The 21,352-nt window shown below is 40.0% G+C and overlaps 1 protein-coding gene across 5 annotated transcripts in view; it reads right to left on the bottom strand.

Annotated features, from left to right (window-relative positions):
- Positions 1-21,352, bottom strand: part of PCDH15 (protocadherin related 15) — a 419,295-nt gene that overhangs the window by 10,461 nt on the left and 387,482 nt on the right. For 4 of the 5 annotated variants that reach the window (XM_050898730.1, XM_050898731.1, XM_050898732.1 and 1 more), the window contains 3 exons: positions 15,282-15,500; positions 11,279-11,389; positions 89-110 (listed from right to left, as the gene is read on the bottom strand). In XM_050898730.1, the coding sequence (XP_050754687.1) occupies positions 89-110; positions 11,279-11,389; positions 15,282-15,500 (352 nt within the window). Of the gene's footprint in view, positions 1-88; positions 111-11,278; positions 11,390-12,405; positions 12,415-15,281; positions 15,501-21,352 lie in introns of all 5 variants that reach the window. The other variant, XM_050898729.1, reaches the window with a different exon arrangement.

Below are 21,352 nucleotides of genomic sequence, written 5' to 3'. Positions count from 1 at the left end.
AGTAGCAATGAGTTTCACAACATAGGCTGTATGGGAAAAGTACGTTGATGTAATTAATATTTTAAACGTAACTGGGGAACAGCCTTACCTCTTGCTGTGCATATCCTCGCCTAGAAGTCAGAAAAAGAAAAAAAAAATATTAGTATACTTCTGTGAGACTACATAAAGATGCATATTGCCATTCTTTCTGGAGAGAGGTGAAAAGATAATGTAATTAGAAATATTACTAGCAAGAAAAGAAATACATATCTACAAGACAAAATATGTTTTTCTTTAGCTTTGCTCTGGACATAGGAATCATTGCATGAGAAAGGCTAGGGAATCTTTGGGATCTTTTCTTGCTTTAGATTGCAAATGAATGAGAAGAAATCCCCAATCCCCAAAAGCCAGAGAGCCAGTGCACCCAGTGGAACTCAGCAAAGGGAAAGGGGGTGAATGCTGCGTTTGGCTTTCCTTGCCTTCCCGTAAGAGAGCTCCTGCCCAGTCACCTTCTCTGTTGTCTCGGAGACCTGCAGAGACCATCTACACAGAGACTCTGTTATTTCACACATCTGCTTACGCAGCGAAACGGTTTCTCTTCTACTTCTGGACTTTCTGTATCCACTCGGGACTTGCTAGAAATTGGCCTGGAGCTTCTATTACTAATTTCTTGTAACAACATTATTATTAAAATTACACATTTCCTAACATTTGCTCAGCAGGGGGGAGTTAAATTATTTTTGCTATCTAAGATTTATTTTGCCATAGGCTTTGTGCTTTGGATCTTACTGGAAACTTTTTGTTGTTGTTTTAATTCATTTTCTTGGAGCCATTCGTATGCATGACAAATGCACTTATGTCTATCAAGTTCTCTATTTTCACATTTTGTGCCAGAAAATTAAAATGGTTTAGACAAACCTAGGGAACAGCAATTTAGGTCTTAGCATTGTTATTAAGGATAAGCCTGGATTTTTTTTTTTTTTTTTTTTTTTTAAGGAGGAAAGAGTAAATGCTCAAAATTATGTTGAGCTTAACCTAGTACACAGACAGCAGTCTAGGGAAAGTCTTTAATTACACTTGAGTAAATAATAAAGAACAGAGTAGAAGTCCTTTTAATTCTTTAATATCACCATCTGTAAAGTTTTCTATTAATATTCAGCACATGGAATTGATTATCAGCATTAAATTAATGCTGTTGCCCCTATAATATAAAACTAATGAGCAACTGAAATGAAGATTTATCATCAAAAGATGATCTGTGGCTTTTCAAAGCCCACTTGAGGAACACTATTTAGTTTCCATGTTGCCTACAACAATCTTCAGATAAAGAAGGTCTTGCGTTGCACAGAGGATAAGCCTATTACTCTAATTTGCTCTCGAGTACTCGCTATATTGCAGATTAAAAGCATAATAGAAGTAATTCTAATTAAATTTGGAATTCAACTTTCTTAAAAATAGCACCACGCTGTGTTTTGAGAGATGCTTATACTTCTCTTACAGTTTTGTGTGGCCATGATTAGAAGAAAAAAAAAAAAAGCCCCCAAAAGACAAAAAAGACCCATTCACTCAATACAGCACAAGGATCTATTCTGACAAAAAGGCAAAGGTCAAAACAACATCGTTTGTTTCCAGGAAGGAATTAAAGCTCTCCACTGAGGGAGGAATTGCTTCTGGATAAACATTATCAGCCAGACTTCACTGCAGTCAGTCAGAGAGAAATCTTCAATGCAAAATGGGAAGCAAGGACATAGTGCCTATGATGATGTAGGATAATATGACAGCTAGTATACACTGCTGGTATTTAACATGAAAGATAAAACGAGAATGAATTTACGTGTACAAAATGTGCCGACTTTTCACAGGTCTGTATTGCTAACACAGGTTAAAGGAACTGTGATTTGCCTAAAGCAACAATTTTCCCAATTACTGGCATCCCAGCAGGCATTTGCTATTCCATACTTTATATCTGTTTTCATAGTAAAAGCAAAAGCATCATAAACCCCAAATACTACAGATACTACTCAGAGGAGGCAACTGCTTATCAATTTGCCCTGACTCTTAAAATGGAGGTTTCCTGCAGTTCATAGCTGGAACTGAGGAGAAAGAATCTGGAAGGGAGAGGAGTAACGATACGCTACTGCTCGACTTCAGCTTTGCAAACGGGTTTGCAAAGAAGCGCTCTCCACTGATGCAATCTCTGAACTCAGCCCAGTCAAGCTGATGAAGAAAGGATGAGAGAGATCCAGGGTCACATCTGACCCTAATTTACCAAATCAGACAACCTGAAGAGGGCTCAGTAAGCTTATATATGCTCAACTTCTTGCCAACTACTGTATTGGTTATAACACTTTGTAGTGCTGCAGAACTGCAGTAGCATCCAGACATCTCAATGGGACAGAACTTCCCTGGGTTAGCTTAAAAATACATGCTAGTGGTACAGTTTCTTTCCCGGTCTAACAGAATGATTTTTTTAAAAAAGGCTATTCAAAAAACCAGCAGGAGAACAAAGGTTGCGTTAATTCCAGACAAAATGAAACTAGGTTTTGTAAACTTTCCAACTTAATAAAGGTTTCCAGAATGAGAAAGAAGGTGTTCCTCATTAGTGAAGAGCTGATTACCATCACCCCCCAGACTCCTCTGAGACTGACGAAACGAAATATTTAAAAAGGAGATCCTGTGTGACGTTCATTCTTTCTGCTTAAGGAATGCCTCAAATAATTGTAGCTGAATAAAACCTTTGGAGTTTATGCTGTGCATTACTGAACACCTGCAGCTTTGCTGCGTGACACTACACACTGCAAAATTAGGTCATATTTGTCTAATATTTCACTAGTGATGTAATGAACTTCACAAAAGCATCTGTTATGGGTCTACAAGCTCTAAGGAGGGATTTGGGTACTTAAATTCATATCTGTCTTAAGGGTTGATCCACTCTGAACATGCTTAGCACAGTAATTTCTCATGCTCATCTCTGCAGGCTTTCCACTGTCCCGCTGTCTCCACGCCAGGACCATGGCAGGCACACAGGAGCAAGTACACATGTAAGCCGTCTTCCGATTCTGGCTCTTAAAGCTTCAAAGTTTCTCTGCCTAATAGCGGCTGAACTTTGACAACTTGCTGCTGGTGCTGCAGTCGTGCCGCTCTTGGAGAACTGAGCATCATCAGCAGGTATTCTACATGCATGCAGCTCGTAAATTCTACAGATTCTGTTACAGCAAAAATGCTATGATCGATAATCGTTCCCCTCACGCATTTAGCTACTATACGGGTCTTGGAACTACAGTCTAGCCCAAGAAGAGTTTTAAGCAAAGAAAAATTCTAATGTATCAGCGAAACTTGTGTGATGGAGTTTGTGGAGTCTGGCTCTGGGACAAAGAAAGAGAAACTACCTTCAGCAGTTTCCGACTGAAGCATCCATACATGTCCTAACTGCAGATTTAAAAAAAAAAAAGAAAAGAGAAAAGAGAAAAAGCCAAGCACCATGGAAATGGTGAGTATCTCTAGACAGTCTGATAAATAATTAATTACCTTTTTGCTCAGAATTACAACATTTGATACTGAACTGGGGTTTTAGTTTTTCTTCATTATGTAATATCTGCCTTTCCCAGTATGTTTTAAAAAATTGTCACATTAAACACAAATATTTTGAATTTTGGCAAACGACTAAAAGGAAACTTGCAAGTTGAACCAAACTAACATTCATTTAAATGCCCAAACTGCTTTTACTTACCATTTTTTTCAAAGGACAAGCTAATTTACTATAATTGACATATTTAATGTAAAGGTCTGGTTTATATGACTGTGAGCAAAAAAGCCAGTAAGTAAATCCATATTACATGGATTTTTACAAGTCCTTGAAAAATCCTCACTTGGTGACACTAATCAGAGTGACTTTATTACAATTTAAGCGAGATGTTTCAGCTGTAAAGCTCATGGCAAACTAGCACGGAAGTTAAAGCGAGATGCCAACAACATGCACATGCAAAATAAAAAACCAAACAAATGCTTTGTACATTAAAGAAATTTACAAAATAAAAACTTTTAACATGCAGTTACAATATAAAAAACGCAATGGAAGGCAGAACACCGGTAACAGGAGGGAAGACAGCCAGGTTTACTGACAAATCAAGACAAAACCCTTCTTCCGACTTGAGATGCAAATGTCAGCTGAAAGAAAGCGTGCCAGCATAGCCCAGCGCTGCGTCATCTCCCACGGAACTCGAAGACGCATTACTGCAGTAACTCCGGCTTGCTATTGCTGAGCCTGCTTGCTACCGGTACTTGCTTTCTTTGGCATCCAACATTTGACAGTAAGATTCCTCCCAGGTGGTACATTTTATGGGCAAAGCAGAGAATCCAATTACAGCTGCAGAAAAATCACTCTGCTTACTGATATTACCTACAGTGAAGGCTGCTTAACGTAAAGCAGTACTCTGCCATCTATGACCGATCCTTGGGTAAAAACGGACAGTTTTCCCCAAGAATTTTTGGTAGACAGACTAAGAACCAGCATCATAGAACACTACGAGGTAGCTCTGAGAAAACAACTTGTAGAATTATTATACATTAAAAATTTCCGAGTGAACAGGAAAGACAATGTCTCTCAATTTGGGATTAGGACTGAATAAGTAGTGACATACAGCAGAGAAAGGGAAAAAGTCTGAATTTCTAGAGTCTGAGGCAGATACCATGTGCTGCATTAGAGTCATCTCACTCAAAATGTTACATGCAGAAAACATCCAACCGTAAATATTACAGTGCTGTCGACTGAGACGGAAAGCGTTTCTCAAGCTCCTCCACAACACAGCTCAAGTTGCCATTCTGCTGGTTGTGCTCAGCCGCAGCTTCTGGAGTTGGCGGCTCTGGTGTTGCAACCGGTTTGAGCTTAGAAACGTGCTTGGGCAGAACGTGGTTTTTGTCTATTTGGCTGTACATGTTGGCCACCGACTTTTCGATCGCTGCTAAATTCTGAATGTTTTTAAGAATACCTTTCAGCTCCCTGCGGGGAGGAGGCTCTGGCACTGTGGCCGGTGGTGGTAGAGCTGGCTGTTTGGCAGGGGATTTTGAATGCTTGGCGGGGGAGAGGTGCTGGGTGCTAAGAGGAGATGAAGAAGAAGAAAGAGAAACTGTGGGCGGAGGCGGAGGATGTGGTGGCAACAGAGGAGGGGATGGAGGTGGTGGTGGTGGTGGCAGTGGAGGTGGCAGCAGTGGAGGTGGGGGTGGGGGAATTTTAGGCGGATCTGGAATGCTTTCTATAACTTCTTTGGTCTGAGGAGCTAGAAAACTTTGGCAAACTGATTTCTTTATCCTAAAAGACGGAGGAGTTGGCTTGCGCGTTGGTGGAGGAGAAAGTTCTTCAGGATAGTCGTGGTGAGTGATGATCACAGAGGGGACCACGGAGGCCTCTGGTTCAACTACTTCAGCACAAGGTGTTGGAGAGGACAGAGGAGAAGAGCGAAGGCAAGGAGAAGCAACGACGCTTTTAGGAGACGGCTCTAGCACGTTCTCTCCTTCTTGGAAACAGATGCTGTGTGTTGGCGATCGGATGGATTTCACATCTGGAGACTTCACTTGCTTCATTTCCTGCAAAGCCTGCTGCTCAAACTGTCTTGCCTTCTCTTTTACAGTTAACTTGGGGCCACTTATTTTTTGAAAGAGTGGACTGCTAATATCAACACTGCTGTGCTGATTTTCAGTTCCTTCATTCTCTGCTTTGAGTCTCTCCTGTTGCCACTGAATGGGGTCCATGATAACTGGCCTACTCGGAGGACCAGGTGCGTGTCTCTTAGTAATGTGAGTTGGTACCGTCCACGCACGGTGACTGCCTCCCGAAGAGGCATCTCTCAAGACTAGTCTTGAAGGAGAAAGAGTATCGAGAGTATCGTTTCTTTTCCGTAGAAACCCAGCAGCAGTGGGACTTTGAGTGACACCTTCCACATATAACGGGTTTTGAGTAGTTAATGGGTTCTCATCAGATAAAAAAGTAATGTTACTTGAAGATTTGGGGAGATTATTGTTCAATGATCCATTGATATTAGATTGCTTGTGAGCCTCAATAGCACGGGAAGCAAAGCTGCTTATAACTCTCTGACGGTCTCCTTCTTCTAAGACTGACTTTTTTCCCCTGCTTTGTTGGAAATGGTAGAGAAGAAAAAGACTTGAAAGAAAAGAAGATAATCACATGTGAGGAAACATGCATGGACACAGATACTTATGAGAGAGAAAAAAAGAACTTATGATATGAATCAGAGCCATTAAATTACTTCTAGCAAACTACTACTATCCAACAGAAAGACCACATTTACTAGACAGTAGGGCAAGACATTTACTTTTACATCTTCTTTAAGGGAGAAGGACTTGAGGAGGAAGAAAAAGTAAAACAAGTTTTCAGCTACTCAGCAAGTTCAAAACTAAGTTAACCTCTTCTTAAAAACCCCCTTAGATTTCAAAAGTATCAGTATCCTGACACTGTACCGTATCTCCCCAGTGACACAAACCATCAATGCTACGTAGTTACGCAATACAATTTCTCTGTGACATCATATCGATTCATGGTATGTATACTGTATGTATGTATAATTGTGTCTCCACCATTCAAATGGCAGTGGCACTGTGCCATACTGCACACAGCCAACACAGAATATTCACAGGGGTTTTTACGTTAAACCTATTCTGTAACAATTGTGCCTCAAAACTGCTATTCTATAAAACACATATATGATTAGGCAGTCTTTAAGTGTGCCTGCGTTGCCTTCCAAGGACTGGCCATAGGTCACACACAAAATTAGAACTGTGGTTTGAGCCGACGGTGAGCCTGACACCATGGCCCCAGGGGGAGTCAGAAGTGCACCCGGGCACACCGGGTGGACCTGTCGGGTCTCTGTGAGGCGGCCAGTGGGAGCTGAAGCCAGTCAGCTGAGATGCATGTCAGACTCTCCTGACACTGATTCTTAAAGAATTACCAAGCTGGGCATTGTTTCTTGCATTTATGATACACATATTGACGGGGGAAGTATCAATATGTGTATGAATTTCATCTCTGCGCCACGTTAAACCAAATGAAAACCCCCTGCAGTTGGATTACATTGAATTTCTACCCCAAAAGTAGGAGGTCTCACCATTTTCTGGAATTCATCTAGCACCTCTGAGTGCCTCATTAACCTACCTTCCTCAAATATTTTTAATACCACAAACTTCTGAGCAGATTTTAAGATAAACAGTATTTTAAAATCAATATCCCCAAACTGCCTGGTAGAAAAGTGTGCCCTTAGAGCCCTATTTTAAATGCTCAGCTGAGGCTGGAAATAAATTTATTTCCCCCCAACCCGTGACAAATTTAAGATATTGGCCGATGTCAGACAGAGCTAAAACCAAACCCCTTATCCTTTCAAAGAGAAGATGACCCTCGTCAGCAATGAGATCGAATCAAAATGCGTTTCCATTGCTGCCATATACAAATTTATTGTAACTAAACAGATGTGCTGTCTAGCATGGGGATGCAAAAAAACCCCCCAAATGAAAAACCAGTCTTAAAAAAGGACACCTACTCTAAAAAGCTCTCTGAAATATTAAATATATCTGTAAGACAGGCTATGGTGAGAACACGATGGCATAAGGGAACATGATGGTAGAAACGGGGTATAAAGACTGGATTCCACTTTTGTACAATTCACTTGCAGCTTCACTGCCTCTGCCTGATGCTGGTACTCCACATTTTGAATGCCATACCTAAAAGCTTCCTGTTTTCTGCAGTTAAGCAACTGCAGCTGAAGTATAGCATGAGTAGCAATGACTTCTACACACACACACACAAATCAAAATATCATATAAAACTATTTTTAGCGACTTGATGTCCAATATTTTCACAAAACTTTCCAAGTTAAAAATTCTAAGTCTTGTCTCTACCAAAATTTGAGTCATATTCTTTAGAATTTAGATAAAAAAGGGTTAGGCATTATTAACAAAGGAATAGGGGAAAAATTACATTTTCCATGATTACATAAATGTTGGAAGATGAAGTGTTAGACCTCTTGGTCAGATTGTTCTGTCTTTTTTGGTGGTGTTTTTTGTATCTCAGAAAATATTACCAAATCTAAATTAATGGAAATTTAACCTCTGGTGGTTAAATATTCCCTAGCAAAACTGGAAGAGAAATTTAATAACTACATACTGGATAGGAGTTAATTAAGAGATATTAAATCTCCTCTAAGTTATTTCATATGTAAGAGTCCCCTGAAGGCCTGTATTTAGTAATGAAACACATTTGCTTCTGAACTTTTGTTTCTTGTTTTGCCTGGGAGATGACCCACACGGAGAAACTACAGCTTCCTAACGGTCACAGGGACCTGAGAGGGCCGACGAGAAGAATCACTGCACAGAGTGCAGGGATCACTCTCCCATTTGTGAGTAACACCCAGCAAAGCCACGAAGGCTTGCACCAGGGAATAAACTCTCCCCGAGCACTGCAGTTCTCCACAAACCAGCATGCCTAAGGCTTGCCTTTGGGCAGAATATAACTGTATGAAAAATAATGGACTTCACACTAATAATAAACTCATTCTTTATTCTAAAGCAGCATACTTTGAGGTTGGTCAAGCACCTTCAATCTATTTAGAGGCGAGAGAAAGAAATGATTCTGAACTTGAAGGAAACCCTCCAGTAGAAGGCTCATGCAGGATGACATAACCTTTATGCTACTGGAACAGATTATTTCAAAAGCTTCTCAGTTCCCTCCTTGCTTCACATGACGCCTCTCAAGGATGAGGTTATCCTGCAATCTTCTTCTGTTTATGTATAGGTATTTTAATCGATGAGAAACATCAGCTCACCAGTTTGAAGCACATTTCTGTGAAGTGAAAGAAGTGTACCTGCCTTGCAAGGAATTGTGAATAGCAGACAAGAAAGATTTTGCTTGCATCCAGTTGCGAGATCTTAAGTCCATGAACTGAAAGCAAACCTCTGTGCATGCACTCCGTGTTGGTTTTGTTTAAAGTAGTAGGACTGGTTGGCTTTAGAAATAATACCATTCAAGTTCAGCAATCATACTTCATCTCTACTTCCAAGAAAAGGATAAAGAAGAAAAGAAGTATTGAAACTTCACAGTAAATGTCTTTCCTGATCAATGGACAAATAAAATATGAGTTTCAGATTGCAAGATTTAATGGGAATTACTGAAAGGAAAATTCACTAGCGTTTCTACTAGCTACAAATATTAAGACAATGAAATGAGCTTACTTACTGATGCCTATGTATCCAAAGACAAGGAAAAATGAAAATTATGAGACAAGGCAGATTTAAAACTAAAGAGGTTAGTTCCATTTCATTTGCTATAAACACCAAATTAAGAAAACAAGACGCAAGGCAGCACCGCAAATGAAAGATGACTGTCTTAGGACAACTAAAGACAGGAAATATTGTACTAAAAGTCATGCAAAATGTTAATAAAAGGTATTTCCCAAACAATAATTTCCTCAGGTATACCAGTGCCTTGAAATCAAATATTTGACAGGAAAAAAAAAGATAATTTGTAACTATTTTTATTTGAAGCATGTTATTTTCTTTAAAATCCTAAGGATTTTCATTTATCTTGTAAGGTTTTTTACTAGTTTATGTTTAATCAGTTCCTTAGCATGATGGATATATCTTAGCTGTATGCAAAGACATCTGAGAGAAAATATTCCAAATATGGCATCTTTTTTGGTGCCATGAAAACTATTTTTAGTCAAAATGAACATAAATCTAAGCCTGAAAGTCAATACTGCAAATCTGTAAATTTGCACCTACATGTTGCAGTACTAAAACATAAAAAAAATCTTTGCAGGTAAAAATCCAGCACAACGAGGCTTGCTCTGGGTTTAGCATAAGGTATTCACCAGTACAAAATGCAGATTCATCCACTGGGATATCCAGTTCCCACAGATAATCAGCTCTATATCACTGCCAGTAACGTTAGAAGTGAATCATTAATTTCAGTAGAAATTTAGTTAAATGCAAAAGAAACAGGAATTTTATCCAGCAGGGCACCTCACGGGATGTGTAAGCGTACAGATGTGATCTCATGTGGTTCACAAGCAGAAGCGCTCACATTCAAAACCGCGACTATATGCTACTGCCGAACATAGGTTTTTCCTCCCTTCCTGCCCAAGCAGTAACACTTCACAAAGGCAAAAGGCATGGGAGGAAATCCAGCAGTTAGGAGAAGCTATTCTTGCTTCAAGTATAGCTCCTCTATTTACACAGAAAAGCTCAAGCTCCGGAATTATTTCAGACACAGAGACTGCACTCAGATGGCCAAGAGTTAAAGCAGCAGTGATATGCTCTCTCATGCCTCCTTAACATTGTACAAACTCAATCACAGCATCTGGAAAATTTCAACTTTCTGAGCAAAACAAACAACGATTGAAAATAGAGCGGAAGTTGGGCAATCCTCAGCAACACCAGCAGCCCTCTCTCTACCTGCCTCCAAACATATTATTAATGCTATGCTCTTCAGCATTACTCAGTTTTAAAATATCAACATAGATGAGTAAGCGTGGCAAGCTTATCAACAACCCCCCCCAGTATGATGCAAATATTAATTGGCTATTCTCCGCTGCAATATTTTCATACTGAGAGTTAAATTGTTGTTGGAGTCCATAAACTTCAGATTTACAGAAGCATGAAAAGGTAGGCATCTTTGCAATATTATTATTGTACGAGCATATAATAGGTAAAAGATATATTCATTGAACTGCCAGTGGTTTCTCTATTTTGATAGTTCCTTTCTCTTTAATTTCAATATTCAGACAGTTTCAAATTTAGAACATTCCCCCCCCCCCTTTACCCAACAGAATATTTCTTACTGTAGCAAATGGGGACTTTGGGGCAGCAATTTCATTGGATGTGATTAGTCAACAGCTTTGAAAACCATGGCATGCTGGCCTGGATTTGCAAAGGCACTAAAGGAGCCCAGTCCCGGCTCACCCTGGTAGCAATGGGTGAGCTGTAGGCTCACCCTGAAGGCTCTTGCTCTAGAAAAAACCCATCTGGTTATATCCTGCTTTTTGCCAACTTAAAACCTGTTAAAGATTCCCCCATGCACTACAAGAAATCCCCATTAGCAGGTTATGTGTTTTTTTCTCTCCTTACAGAGTCGTCCTATTTATTTTCTGGATGTTTGAGAACCCCAAGCAGCTGGGGAAAGACCTCTTCACGAAGAAAAGCCTTTCTGACATAGGCTGCATGAAGCGATATCCCTGGAAAAGCGAATCACGGCTTTGGTCACTAACAAGTTTGTTGATGTATCACAAGGAATACTTACATGGTGCTGTCGCCAAGCTCTTCATAGAGGTTATTGGCAGCGGTGCTTGCTGGTTTGCCTGCTGGTAAAGCCATCTGGATTCTCGCAGTCTTTGCGCATTCAGCCTGCCGCCTTTGGTAAGCCACGTAGGGAAGGAGAAATACTCGTTAGAAACACTCTATACCCTAACGTAAGCTGAGATGTAAAGTTTTCTATGTTTTTTCCTGCAGTTTTCAGAACATCCCTGCATTTTGTCGTCTTCAAAGAAAAGTAATAATGTGATAATCTTTTCCTGGCTTTTTCAGCTCTCTGGTATTTGTTCTCTCTTGGTGGAATCCCAGCGCTGCCCCTGGACAGAAACCTCCTGAGCAAGCAGCATGACACTGACACAGCGGGTATTTCCCAGGAAAGAATGTATGTGCTAGCTTTGACACTGCTCTCAGGAGGTTTATCTGTTCTGGCTGCCCGAGACTAACAGTGCAGAGAGTAAGCTCTTTGGTCAAGTGCTTCATTCAAGTGCCGAGAAACTGTAATTTTAAACATAAAAAAAGTCTCTGGCAAAGTTTAAGTTATCACTTACAACTCCTTTCTCATTAGAGTTGGCTGGGAAATTTCTGTCTCAATGAACAATTTTCCTGAAAAAATTACTTTTTTAAAGGGGTAAATTCACTATGAAACAGATTTCTGTTTTCTATCTAGAAAACAAAGCCTGTGGCCCCTCACGTGTGTAACTGGGGGAGCGCCACTGAGGTGACATGACTGATCGACCTCGCTTTGGTTTTGAGGGTGGCCGACACCTGATCCTTCCTAGGGAAGTCTCTCCATGCACTCCAGCCTGACGTGCACTTGCTTGCTTGAGGAATACCACACCCATGGAAATATTTTCTTTTTTCTCTGCAGGAAACAGGCAAGGTCCTGAACCACGGGATCTTTTGTGTGTGCTAGCGTGCAATAATAAAATACACTGAGTAGCCACCATATAAGTAACTTTTAACCTCGCCATACAAGGTGTTCAGGAGCAAGCTGGAGTATAGGAAGTAACTCTTTACTGAATGTCAAGTACCCCTTTCTTCTTAAAAATAAAGACTGGTGGGCTGTCAGTATTCCTATACAAGCTGTTAGAAACAAAGCTGAAAATAAGTACTTACTCTTTGAATCTGTTTTGTTATGCAAAAAAAGATAAAGAGATAAAAAGGAAGGTTAAATGAATTCGTTTGCAACAATTGTCCTAAACCATGAACCTAATAGGAGTAATAAACTAGATGCTACTTAATTATTCCACACATAAAATTACAGAATTAATGACATGTTTAAAGAATCATAATTTCCAGAGCAGAACAGTGTTTAGCTGCTATTTGTGAGACTCTTGAAACAATTCTGTGGTCAGCATAAACACGAATTACAGCGGGGAAAACTGCTTTGGGCTTACAGAAAACAATTCCCTGCCACACACACACACAGAAAAGAGTAAGACATGAAAACACAAATATACCTCGTGATATTCCTGTAACAGGTGGACTACTAGGGATGCATTTTTATAACTGTTTTCTAATTTTAACATGTTTCAAGAATGCTATAGAAAACATCTTCAATGGTGAAGAAGTATTCTTTTTGGTTGCTGTTTAGAAGATAACGGTCTTTTGTGATTAGTCAATAACACATCATTTATAGTTACCTTATGGGGTTGTATTGGAGAGTGTATTTCAAAGACACTATTTAATAGAAAAGAATAATGATAGTTTCTGGCTTGTTTACAAGTCATAAATGGAGGCACTGAGCTGCACTTGGACAGTGATAATTTTATAAATTAAATGAGTTTTCTTTTCAGGAACTAGTATTTTTACAAAATTTAGTAAGCTGATCGCTGATCTGGAAAGCACTGAAAAATGGACCTACTGCACATAAAAAGTTCTAACAGTGAGAAAATCTTAACATTTCCATTATATGTGCTGTCAGTATGACAGTTACATTTATCCCGCTACAATCTCTACACTCAGTGGCAGACTGGAGCACCTACTTTGCCAGAATGTTACCAGGAAAAATACTGAAAAGGAGAAAAAAGGCTGTAATGCAAAAACAAACCGTAAGGCTCAGGATAGCTTTTGGTGTTGATATTAACACTAAAATTCCTTTTATTTTCTTTGGCACTCTTCAGTGATACATTTTTCGTAAAAGTATAGTTTATTCACATTGGTCTGTTATAAATCCAACTCCAAGTCCTACTTCTAGACAACAAAAATACAATTTTTTGATGAAATGAAGTTAAGCAGATTCCTTAAAGCTCTGAAAAGAGATTGATAATCTTTTGATAATCTAAGAGATGTCAAGGAAAAATAGTGCTATTAGATTTCTTAAAGAAACAGGCAATTCAGATAACAACAACCACCACCTAACTGCAGGTTGAACTGGTTCAGTAGCGTTTCACTGGAAGCAAATTTTCTATACAATTTGGGGCTAAGTAAAGCAGTTTTGAGATGCACTGCCATCCCAACGGCGCAGAAGTTTGTCAAGTTCTTTCCAGCTCCTTTAAAAGGACTTTTTCCTTTGACCCAGCTTGTTTGGAGAAACTGGGATGTAAATATAATCCAAAGAACATGCAGTAACCATCAAGAAATGCCTATCCTTGGCTGGTTTTCTGGTGTCACTAAGGAAAGTGCTCTCAGGCAGGCTGCTGTTTTTTCACGTAGGAAACACTTTTTAAATGATGACTAACATAGTGCTTTGCTAACTCCTAACTGCAGTGCAGAAAGGAAAAATGCAGTTTAAATCTCACCTGGCGTATTGTACCACATTACATCTATTGCAGCATTCAGACTGTAATTGCTTTACTGTAATACATGTTTATCAGCTCTTCCATGCCCTCTCCTCCCACAGACTGATGCAACACTGCAGCAGGAGTCTGCAGAGGCACTGACGCTTCATTGCCCTCAACACAATGAAGGGAGCAGATGCCAAAGCATTTTTCATAGAAACAAAACAAACAAAAAAGAAAAACAAACAAACAAAAAATCCAGCAGGGCTCTGGGAACTCCTTCCTACATGGGTCCTGTGGAGCAGAGGTTTTCCATGATGAGGGCATATTACGTTCCAGCTAGTTCACCAGTTTTAAAATGCAGATAGAAAGATATGGAGGTACAGACCGATACATACAGAAGTCGAATACAGCCATTTTCTGGGGAAGACGTACAGAATTATTTGTATTTTCATTTTGTAATGATTGGCAATTCTTTGAGTGCTCAGAGCATGCACGTGGAATTAGAAATCTTCCATGAGAAGAAATTAAAGAATAAATATACAGCCTTTAAGTCCAAATGCATTGATTTTAAATGTGAGTGGACTTGAAAAGGCTTAGTTGAGAGGAACTTGTTAGTGATGTTGATCCTTTAATTAGTCTATTAGCCCAATTACTTAAACCTCTTGAGTCTACGAGAAGTGAGTAGAAATATCAAGAAGGTTCTCTCTAGTATACGGTAGTTTACATAGCGCTAAAATGGCACAAAATCAATTCTTCATGAAACATTTGCAATTAAGAAGCACATAGCTAGGGAAAAAATATAACTGTGAGTATTTTAGGATTTAAACAAAAAAAGTTGAGTCCTCTTTGCCCAAGCTACACAATTTGATTTTTGATTTATTTATTGAAACAGCACCTTTTTCGTTTTTGTTTTTTTTTGTTTGTTTTTTTTTTTTTTGGCACAGAACTCAGCTCTGAATCTACACTTGCATTTTGAACATCTGGCTTTTGATCTTGTGTTTCAGCATGTATTCTAAAACAGTTACTGCACCACAACTTTAGAAAGTATAGCAAGATGCACTTCCCAAGATGCACTTCCCATGCATTTTCTCTTTTCATGCGCAGCCCACATCAAGCATTAACCACCTCTTGTGGTGAGAGGGAAATTAAAAATATATCCCTGTATAATAATTTCCTTACAATGAAGGATAATTTTCAAAGCAGTTCTGCTAAGAAATGTAGCATCCCTACTACAACGTTGCTACCACAAAAAGGAGGAGGAGTACTTACTGTCTGTAGCTGACCATAACTATTAAAATAGCTGGCATACAGCACAGGATGATGATGACGGCCAGAGCAAGTAACGCGCCTTCCGTGTAGCCTACGGCTTGCGCCTGCTTCTTGACGTTCGCTACCACGTCTGGAGTGCGGATCTCCAGGATGCGTCCCCCCTGCCCCAGGTACGGCTGAAACTCTTTATTGATATCCAGCAGTTTGCCATCCAGGAACCTTCAATGGCACAAAAGAAAACTATTACAGCCAAGTTCATTAACTGTGTTTGAATTACTGCATAGTTGGGTTAATAACTGTGGTCTGATAAAGCACATACCTCCTCTTTATGTGCTTAAGAATATTAGTAATTCCCTGTAATCCCTATGTCAGTGATAACTCCAGTGTGCTTAAAACCAGAACACAGTTTAAACACTGAAAAGGAGAGGTGAGCTGAAGCTTATCCTAATTTCTAGGGGCAAAAAGTTCTCCGTGCCATTGAGAGCAGCATGGCAAATGGCTGGCTTTGTGCTTTTTCCTTCAGCGGTCTGTTGCAGAGGATTGACTAACCCTCCTGCACACATCCCTGAAGACCACTCTGGCCTAAAGATCAACTCGATGCTACTCTGAAAGCGGGTAATTTTTAGAGGACTTTCCTCAGCTTCTTAGGGAAATTCTTCAGCTGGAGGGATAGCCTACAGTCTGTTCCCTTTTGACTTCCCTTTCAATATTAAAAAGAAAAGGGATTTGGAAAAACTAGGTTTTTATTAATCCCCGCCCCTTTCCCCTCAGCTGCATCAATTCTGAACCTCATTCTTGCATCTGCTCTGTCTAGTTAGCCTCCATGTCTCTGCTATTTTCTTAGATTGTAGTGCTGGTACTACGTATTGAATTACTTGAGTAAGACTTTCGTCTTATAGCATGACTGTTTGACGGCAAGAGGAAACCACAGAGGGACAACGATCGGATGAACTCATCTCCAGTGGGAGTGAACATCAGAGTAGCTGAAGGATGTGCCCTCTCAACATTTGGCACAGTGCTGAGGGAGTTCATTCACTGGCTTCAGGCTATCCGACAGCATCCTCTCCACCACGGCAGTTTTTGGGTGGAATCCGTAGCAACATTCCTGAGAGATGCAGGAGAATTGTAACAAGGAAGACAGTAACATTTTAGAAGAGGCTACATCATCTCTACTCGTTTCCTTAAAACTCAAGTTGGAGGTCACAAAAGATGACAGAGATTACTGTAAACTGCCTCCTCTTTTTTCTTTTTTTGAGAAGATGCAGGCCATTTCTTCTGGAGTTTCACACCTCTTCTAAAAGGAAAAGCACTAAATGCTTATAATAAACTGTAATTTAAACTTCAGGGGTTCTCCAAACACTGCCAGATACCAGAACAACCTTGACTAACATTACTAATTAGAGGAGCAATAGACTATGTATACAGCTATCCAAAAATCACTGGCTTCAAGTAGGCCTACAAGGCACACCGTTAAGACGGAGTTAGATCCTAGGCCAAACTCGGGCATTAGCTAACCAGGAAAAACGCGCTGCTGTCACTGCTTGCAACCTATAATAATGTCCGTCTTCCATTTGTGCATCACCTACGAGAGGAACTTGGAACAACATAGTTACCGAGCAAAGGGCTGGAACGGTCTCTGAAAAAGCAAATGCAGCGGAAGAAGTTCAGTATTCTGATCCGATAATTGGCAGTTGAAAGACAGGTAGCCAAATGTAAATCCTAATCAAATTACCTCATTTCCCATATGAAGGAAAATTTTCTATTGGATGACTTTTTGATAGCAAACAGTATGTTTGTTAAAGAAATTTACTTTAGGAGTTTGAAAAAATATTTTGGCCAAGGCTTTATTTAAAAAAAAAAAAAAAAAAATACATTGGCCAGGGCTTTAACTTCTAAAGGAAAATAAAAATTCTTGCATAACTTTTGAAGTGAGGATTGACTGTCTCACAAGCTGCCAAGTAGTAGGCTCCAGCTATAAAGATCAAAGTAGGAGGCACCCGTTAGGACGGAGGAGGATCCTGCTGGCTCTTAGCTATAGCAGAACCCTAGGCCCTTACATGTACAGTGGTTCTCCTGGAGAAAGAAAGCCAAGTGAAAAACGCTGAGATTAAAAAAACCAAAAAAACAACAGCTAAAAAAATATTCTGAAAGGATTTCTGCATATAAACTCTGAATATGTCTAAAAAAAGTCTGAAATAGCTTTTATTTCCTTGTCTGATCATGAGACAGAAATTACACTCCTAAAAGACCATTTCTTGAAGGGTATTAATTTCTTACAATTGATTTCCTCTCAAATTAATTTACTGATAAACCCTCATAGCATTGTTTGTCCTCGGGTTTTTTGGAACTTTGGGGAGAATGCACTCTGATCTGTGTGTATAACGTATTAGCTGGATCTCATAACATGCAGAACAATTCATCCCGAATGATGAACTGGTGCTGGTTTCATGATACTAACTTCAAAGAGGAGCAGTGGCTGCTCACTCACAGACCCACACTCTCACAAAAAGCAACCCAAGGCGTTTTGAAGAATATTTTCCCTTTGTATTCGTATGCTCTGCTGATATTCACAACTAATTCCTTGATTTCTTCCGCAAAACATTTTCTTGGTATTTGAGCAAAAATCCCTTTTCACAGCTTAAAGACCTGCAATGCTGCTTCACAAGACATAAACCGAGTATAAACGGAGCTCTAATTCTTTTGTTGTACGCTAGATGTCACTGGTGCATGTTCCACGTCCTTTGAGTTGGCAAAAGCATTCGAGTAGGACAGCATTAAACCTCTGGATGATTTTCACAATCTCGCAGTTAAAATTCTGTTAGCATTTTCTTGACAAACCCTATTCTAACGGGTTCGTAACTCAACCGTGCACATTTACTCCATGAGAAACATGACACATTGTGCAAAAAATTCAGACAGGGTAAGCATTTTATTTTTAATGGTGGACATTTTCCACTTAATATATGCAGCAGAAATTTTCTGGATTCAACTGCTTTTTATGCTCCAATAAATCAAACCCTCTTTCATATAAAAGATAAAAAGGAGGCTGACCATTTCAGTCTGTAAAATTATCTAAGTGGCCTCAAAGTCTTTTAAGAGTTTGTGGTAGAGGGAAGAAATAACAAAGCACAGTTACTATTCAGACCCATTTTTTGGTGTAACCAGACAGATTCCTGATTAATAAAAATGTCAAGTAATCAGTCGTAACAGTCTTAAGGAAAGTATGAATCTCTCGTTGCGTATCAGTCTTACGAAGTACAGGATAGGGAAAAATCAGCATGTCGTGAGAGCGCCATGGGTTTTCCCCAGCTGGCAGTGATGAACACAGCGTGGCTGTTATGTCCATGACTTCTAAATCATATCTTTGTTTTCCAGCCAAACATTTTGCTTGAATGCAAATACGTGGGATTGGGCTACTCGTTTGGGACTTCTGGATGTGAGGCAGCCCATTCAAAATAGCCTGGTAGCGAGTACGGCATAGCCTGTGCATGCACTGTCGTTGTGCACAGCAGCATTAATCCAGCACATCCAGAGCACACTGCATCTCCTCGTATCTCCGTGTCGTAAATGACTGTTGGACCTGACCTGACGTACTGGAGCGACATTTCCCAGAGGTGATTACGGGAGCCTCAAACATTAGCTTTGGTTTAGTGGGGCTTACTTCTTGCAGAAATGCAGCTCTGTAGCTGGTCACGAGTGTGACTTTGCTCAGCTGCTGCTGGGCATTAGCTGTCTTGACTATCCTTTCCTCCCAGCTCCCGTGTAAAGCCAAGCACCTTTGGCACCCCAGCACTGCTCTGACTTGTGCCTGGCTGCCAGCACCAACCAGGATGAGTCACCAGTGATATGTGTCTGTATCCCAGCAGCACTCCACCTGCGAAGGGGAACAGGTCGCTCTGCTCCACTCTGTCCTCAACTTACCCCCACATTCCTTAAAAGACCTTTGCAGATAATTGTTTTCAAACAGTGAAACATAAAACTCTGTTCAAGTCAGGGCCTCCACTACGTTTTATAAGCAGAAACACAGCAGGGTGTTCCCAAAAAGCTCATTTAAGAAAAGCCACAGGTATCTTCCAATACACATTAATTTTATAAGTTGTGTTAAAATCACAACTGGCAGAATTCATGTGCTAAATCTGTGCCGTTGGAACCGTTCTCTCTTCTGTATATATCATGAAATTTTTGAACACTTGGAAAACACCATGGCTAAATTTATATTCCTTATTGCTAATTAAGTTTTTAAAACAGGGGGCTCCATCTCTTTCTGACTTTCTAACCTTTCTCCCATCATATCCAGTTTATTAAATGATCCTTTCTCCTATTGATCTCTTCTCTGCGAGGATCCAGAGCAGATTCCTGGCTGGCAGAAGGATGGTTTTGACTACTGGCAATCTCTTCCCAACAAGGGGACAACTGTTGCTACTGTGTCCTGTGACTGGGGCAGGAAGAACATTGAGCCATCCCTCTAAAGATCAAAACTCCAGGAAAGATGGCCACAGAAGGGATTTCTTTTTAGGTTTGGGTAAGCACCTGAGCTGAGCCAAATCTCTTGAGGTTCATCCACTTGCTAGTGAAAACTCATTAACTTCAGATGTCAACCTACAAAACTCTCACTTCATTTTTCTCCTTACTTTAGTAAGCTGACACTTACTCACCTCTACCCTAAAGCCAGGAAAGCATTCCCTGGGATTTTGCTGATTTAAATATTTAAAAGCTTTTGAAGAGAGAAGGGGAGGGGGGAAGCTGAATATGCAGGCACATGGAGCATTTTAATGAGGTTGCTTCTAGGCTGATACCCCATACGTTTGCAGACCAGGCAAATGAATAACCTTTCCTTCACATTTGAAAAACTGCTTTTTAACCTATCTTAACTCTATTCTGCTCTGTGTATTTCACTGGACACACAAACATCCCTCAAAAGACATTCCTATATTTTCAAAGGGCACCAAAATGAAGAGGGCCACATTTTCTGACCATGAAGAGAGTCTGCATCAGAAAAAGATTCTTTTTATGGAGCTGAAAGAGCTAAGTGCCTCCATGCACAGGTAGTAGCTCACTTTCATATACTAATAATAGTAGATTTGCAGAGAGCTTTCCAAAGTGAGGAGTAAAAGGGTGCCAGAATTTTCAGCTGTCATCAAGGTCATATAAATTTTCTGAACCTGGACAGCATCAAATAATGTCCTTTTGACCTTGAGCATTTCTAATGGGATCCCACTTTGGCCATACTCTAAACTGGCTACGACTGGAAGAAAACAGAGACCTGAATGAATTTACAGACCGTAAAAGTGGAAAAGTAATGATAAAGAGGGATCAGTAGATAGTCTGGGTGTAAGGCAGTAAGATACATTTTATTGAGACTAGTTTGGGGAGTGGGTTGGGGTACAACAGTCACTTACAGGAGCACTGCAAGCAGATTTACTGGCACTTTTCCTTAGAGAGAACGGAAAATGGTTATTTATCAGGGCTTTCTGCTGGCTTCCTGCCAGGTTTCCTTAATTTCCACTTCCACTCTTGATTAAAATTGGGAACAAAATCACGGAGACCCCATTCTAGGAATGATCAGCAGCTCTGGCAGTGGACGAGTGAACACAAACTCCCAGTGCATCACCGAGACCTAAAAAGACTGTATGACCAGATACCTACAAACAAAAAATGGCCACCAGAAAGAAGGAGGCTGCATTGCCACCACTCTGAAAGCTACCGCTGCTAAACTGCACCTGATTTTTATATTCCTAGTTCAGAAAGTGATGCTGGAAGACTGGAGAGGGTTCAGAGAAAAGTGTAAGTGATGAAAAGAATTAAAACATAGCCCAGAGGTCAAGGAAATTCTTAAGAAAAAAATTTAAGAGGATGATGTGATCATAAGCCTAGACCTTGGTGGGAACCAGAAATTAAAAGCACCAATTGGATGCTTCAGTCTAGCACCCAAAGTTATAATAAAACTCTATGACTGAATCTAGACAAATTAAAAAAAAGAAAAAAAGGCCTAATTTTTGACAGTATAAATGATTACCCTGCAATAACAACACAAAGGATGTAGTTGATTGGATTTTCTTTAGCAGTTGCTT

This window comes from Gymnogyps californianus, chromosome 6 (assembly GCF_018139145.2).
Source record: "Gymnogyps californianus isolate 813 chromosome 6, ASM1813914v2, whole genome shotgun sequence".
Lineage (NCBI taxonomy): Eukaryota > Metazoa > Chordata > Aves > Accipitriformes > Cathartidae > Gymnogyps > Gymnogyps californianus.
The sequence above is the reverse complement of the archived record's forward strand: the minus strand, read 5'-3'. Positions and strand labels throughout refer to the sequence as shown.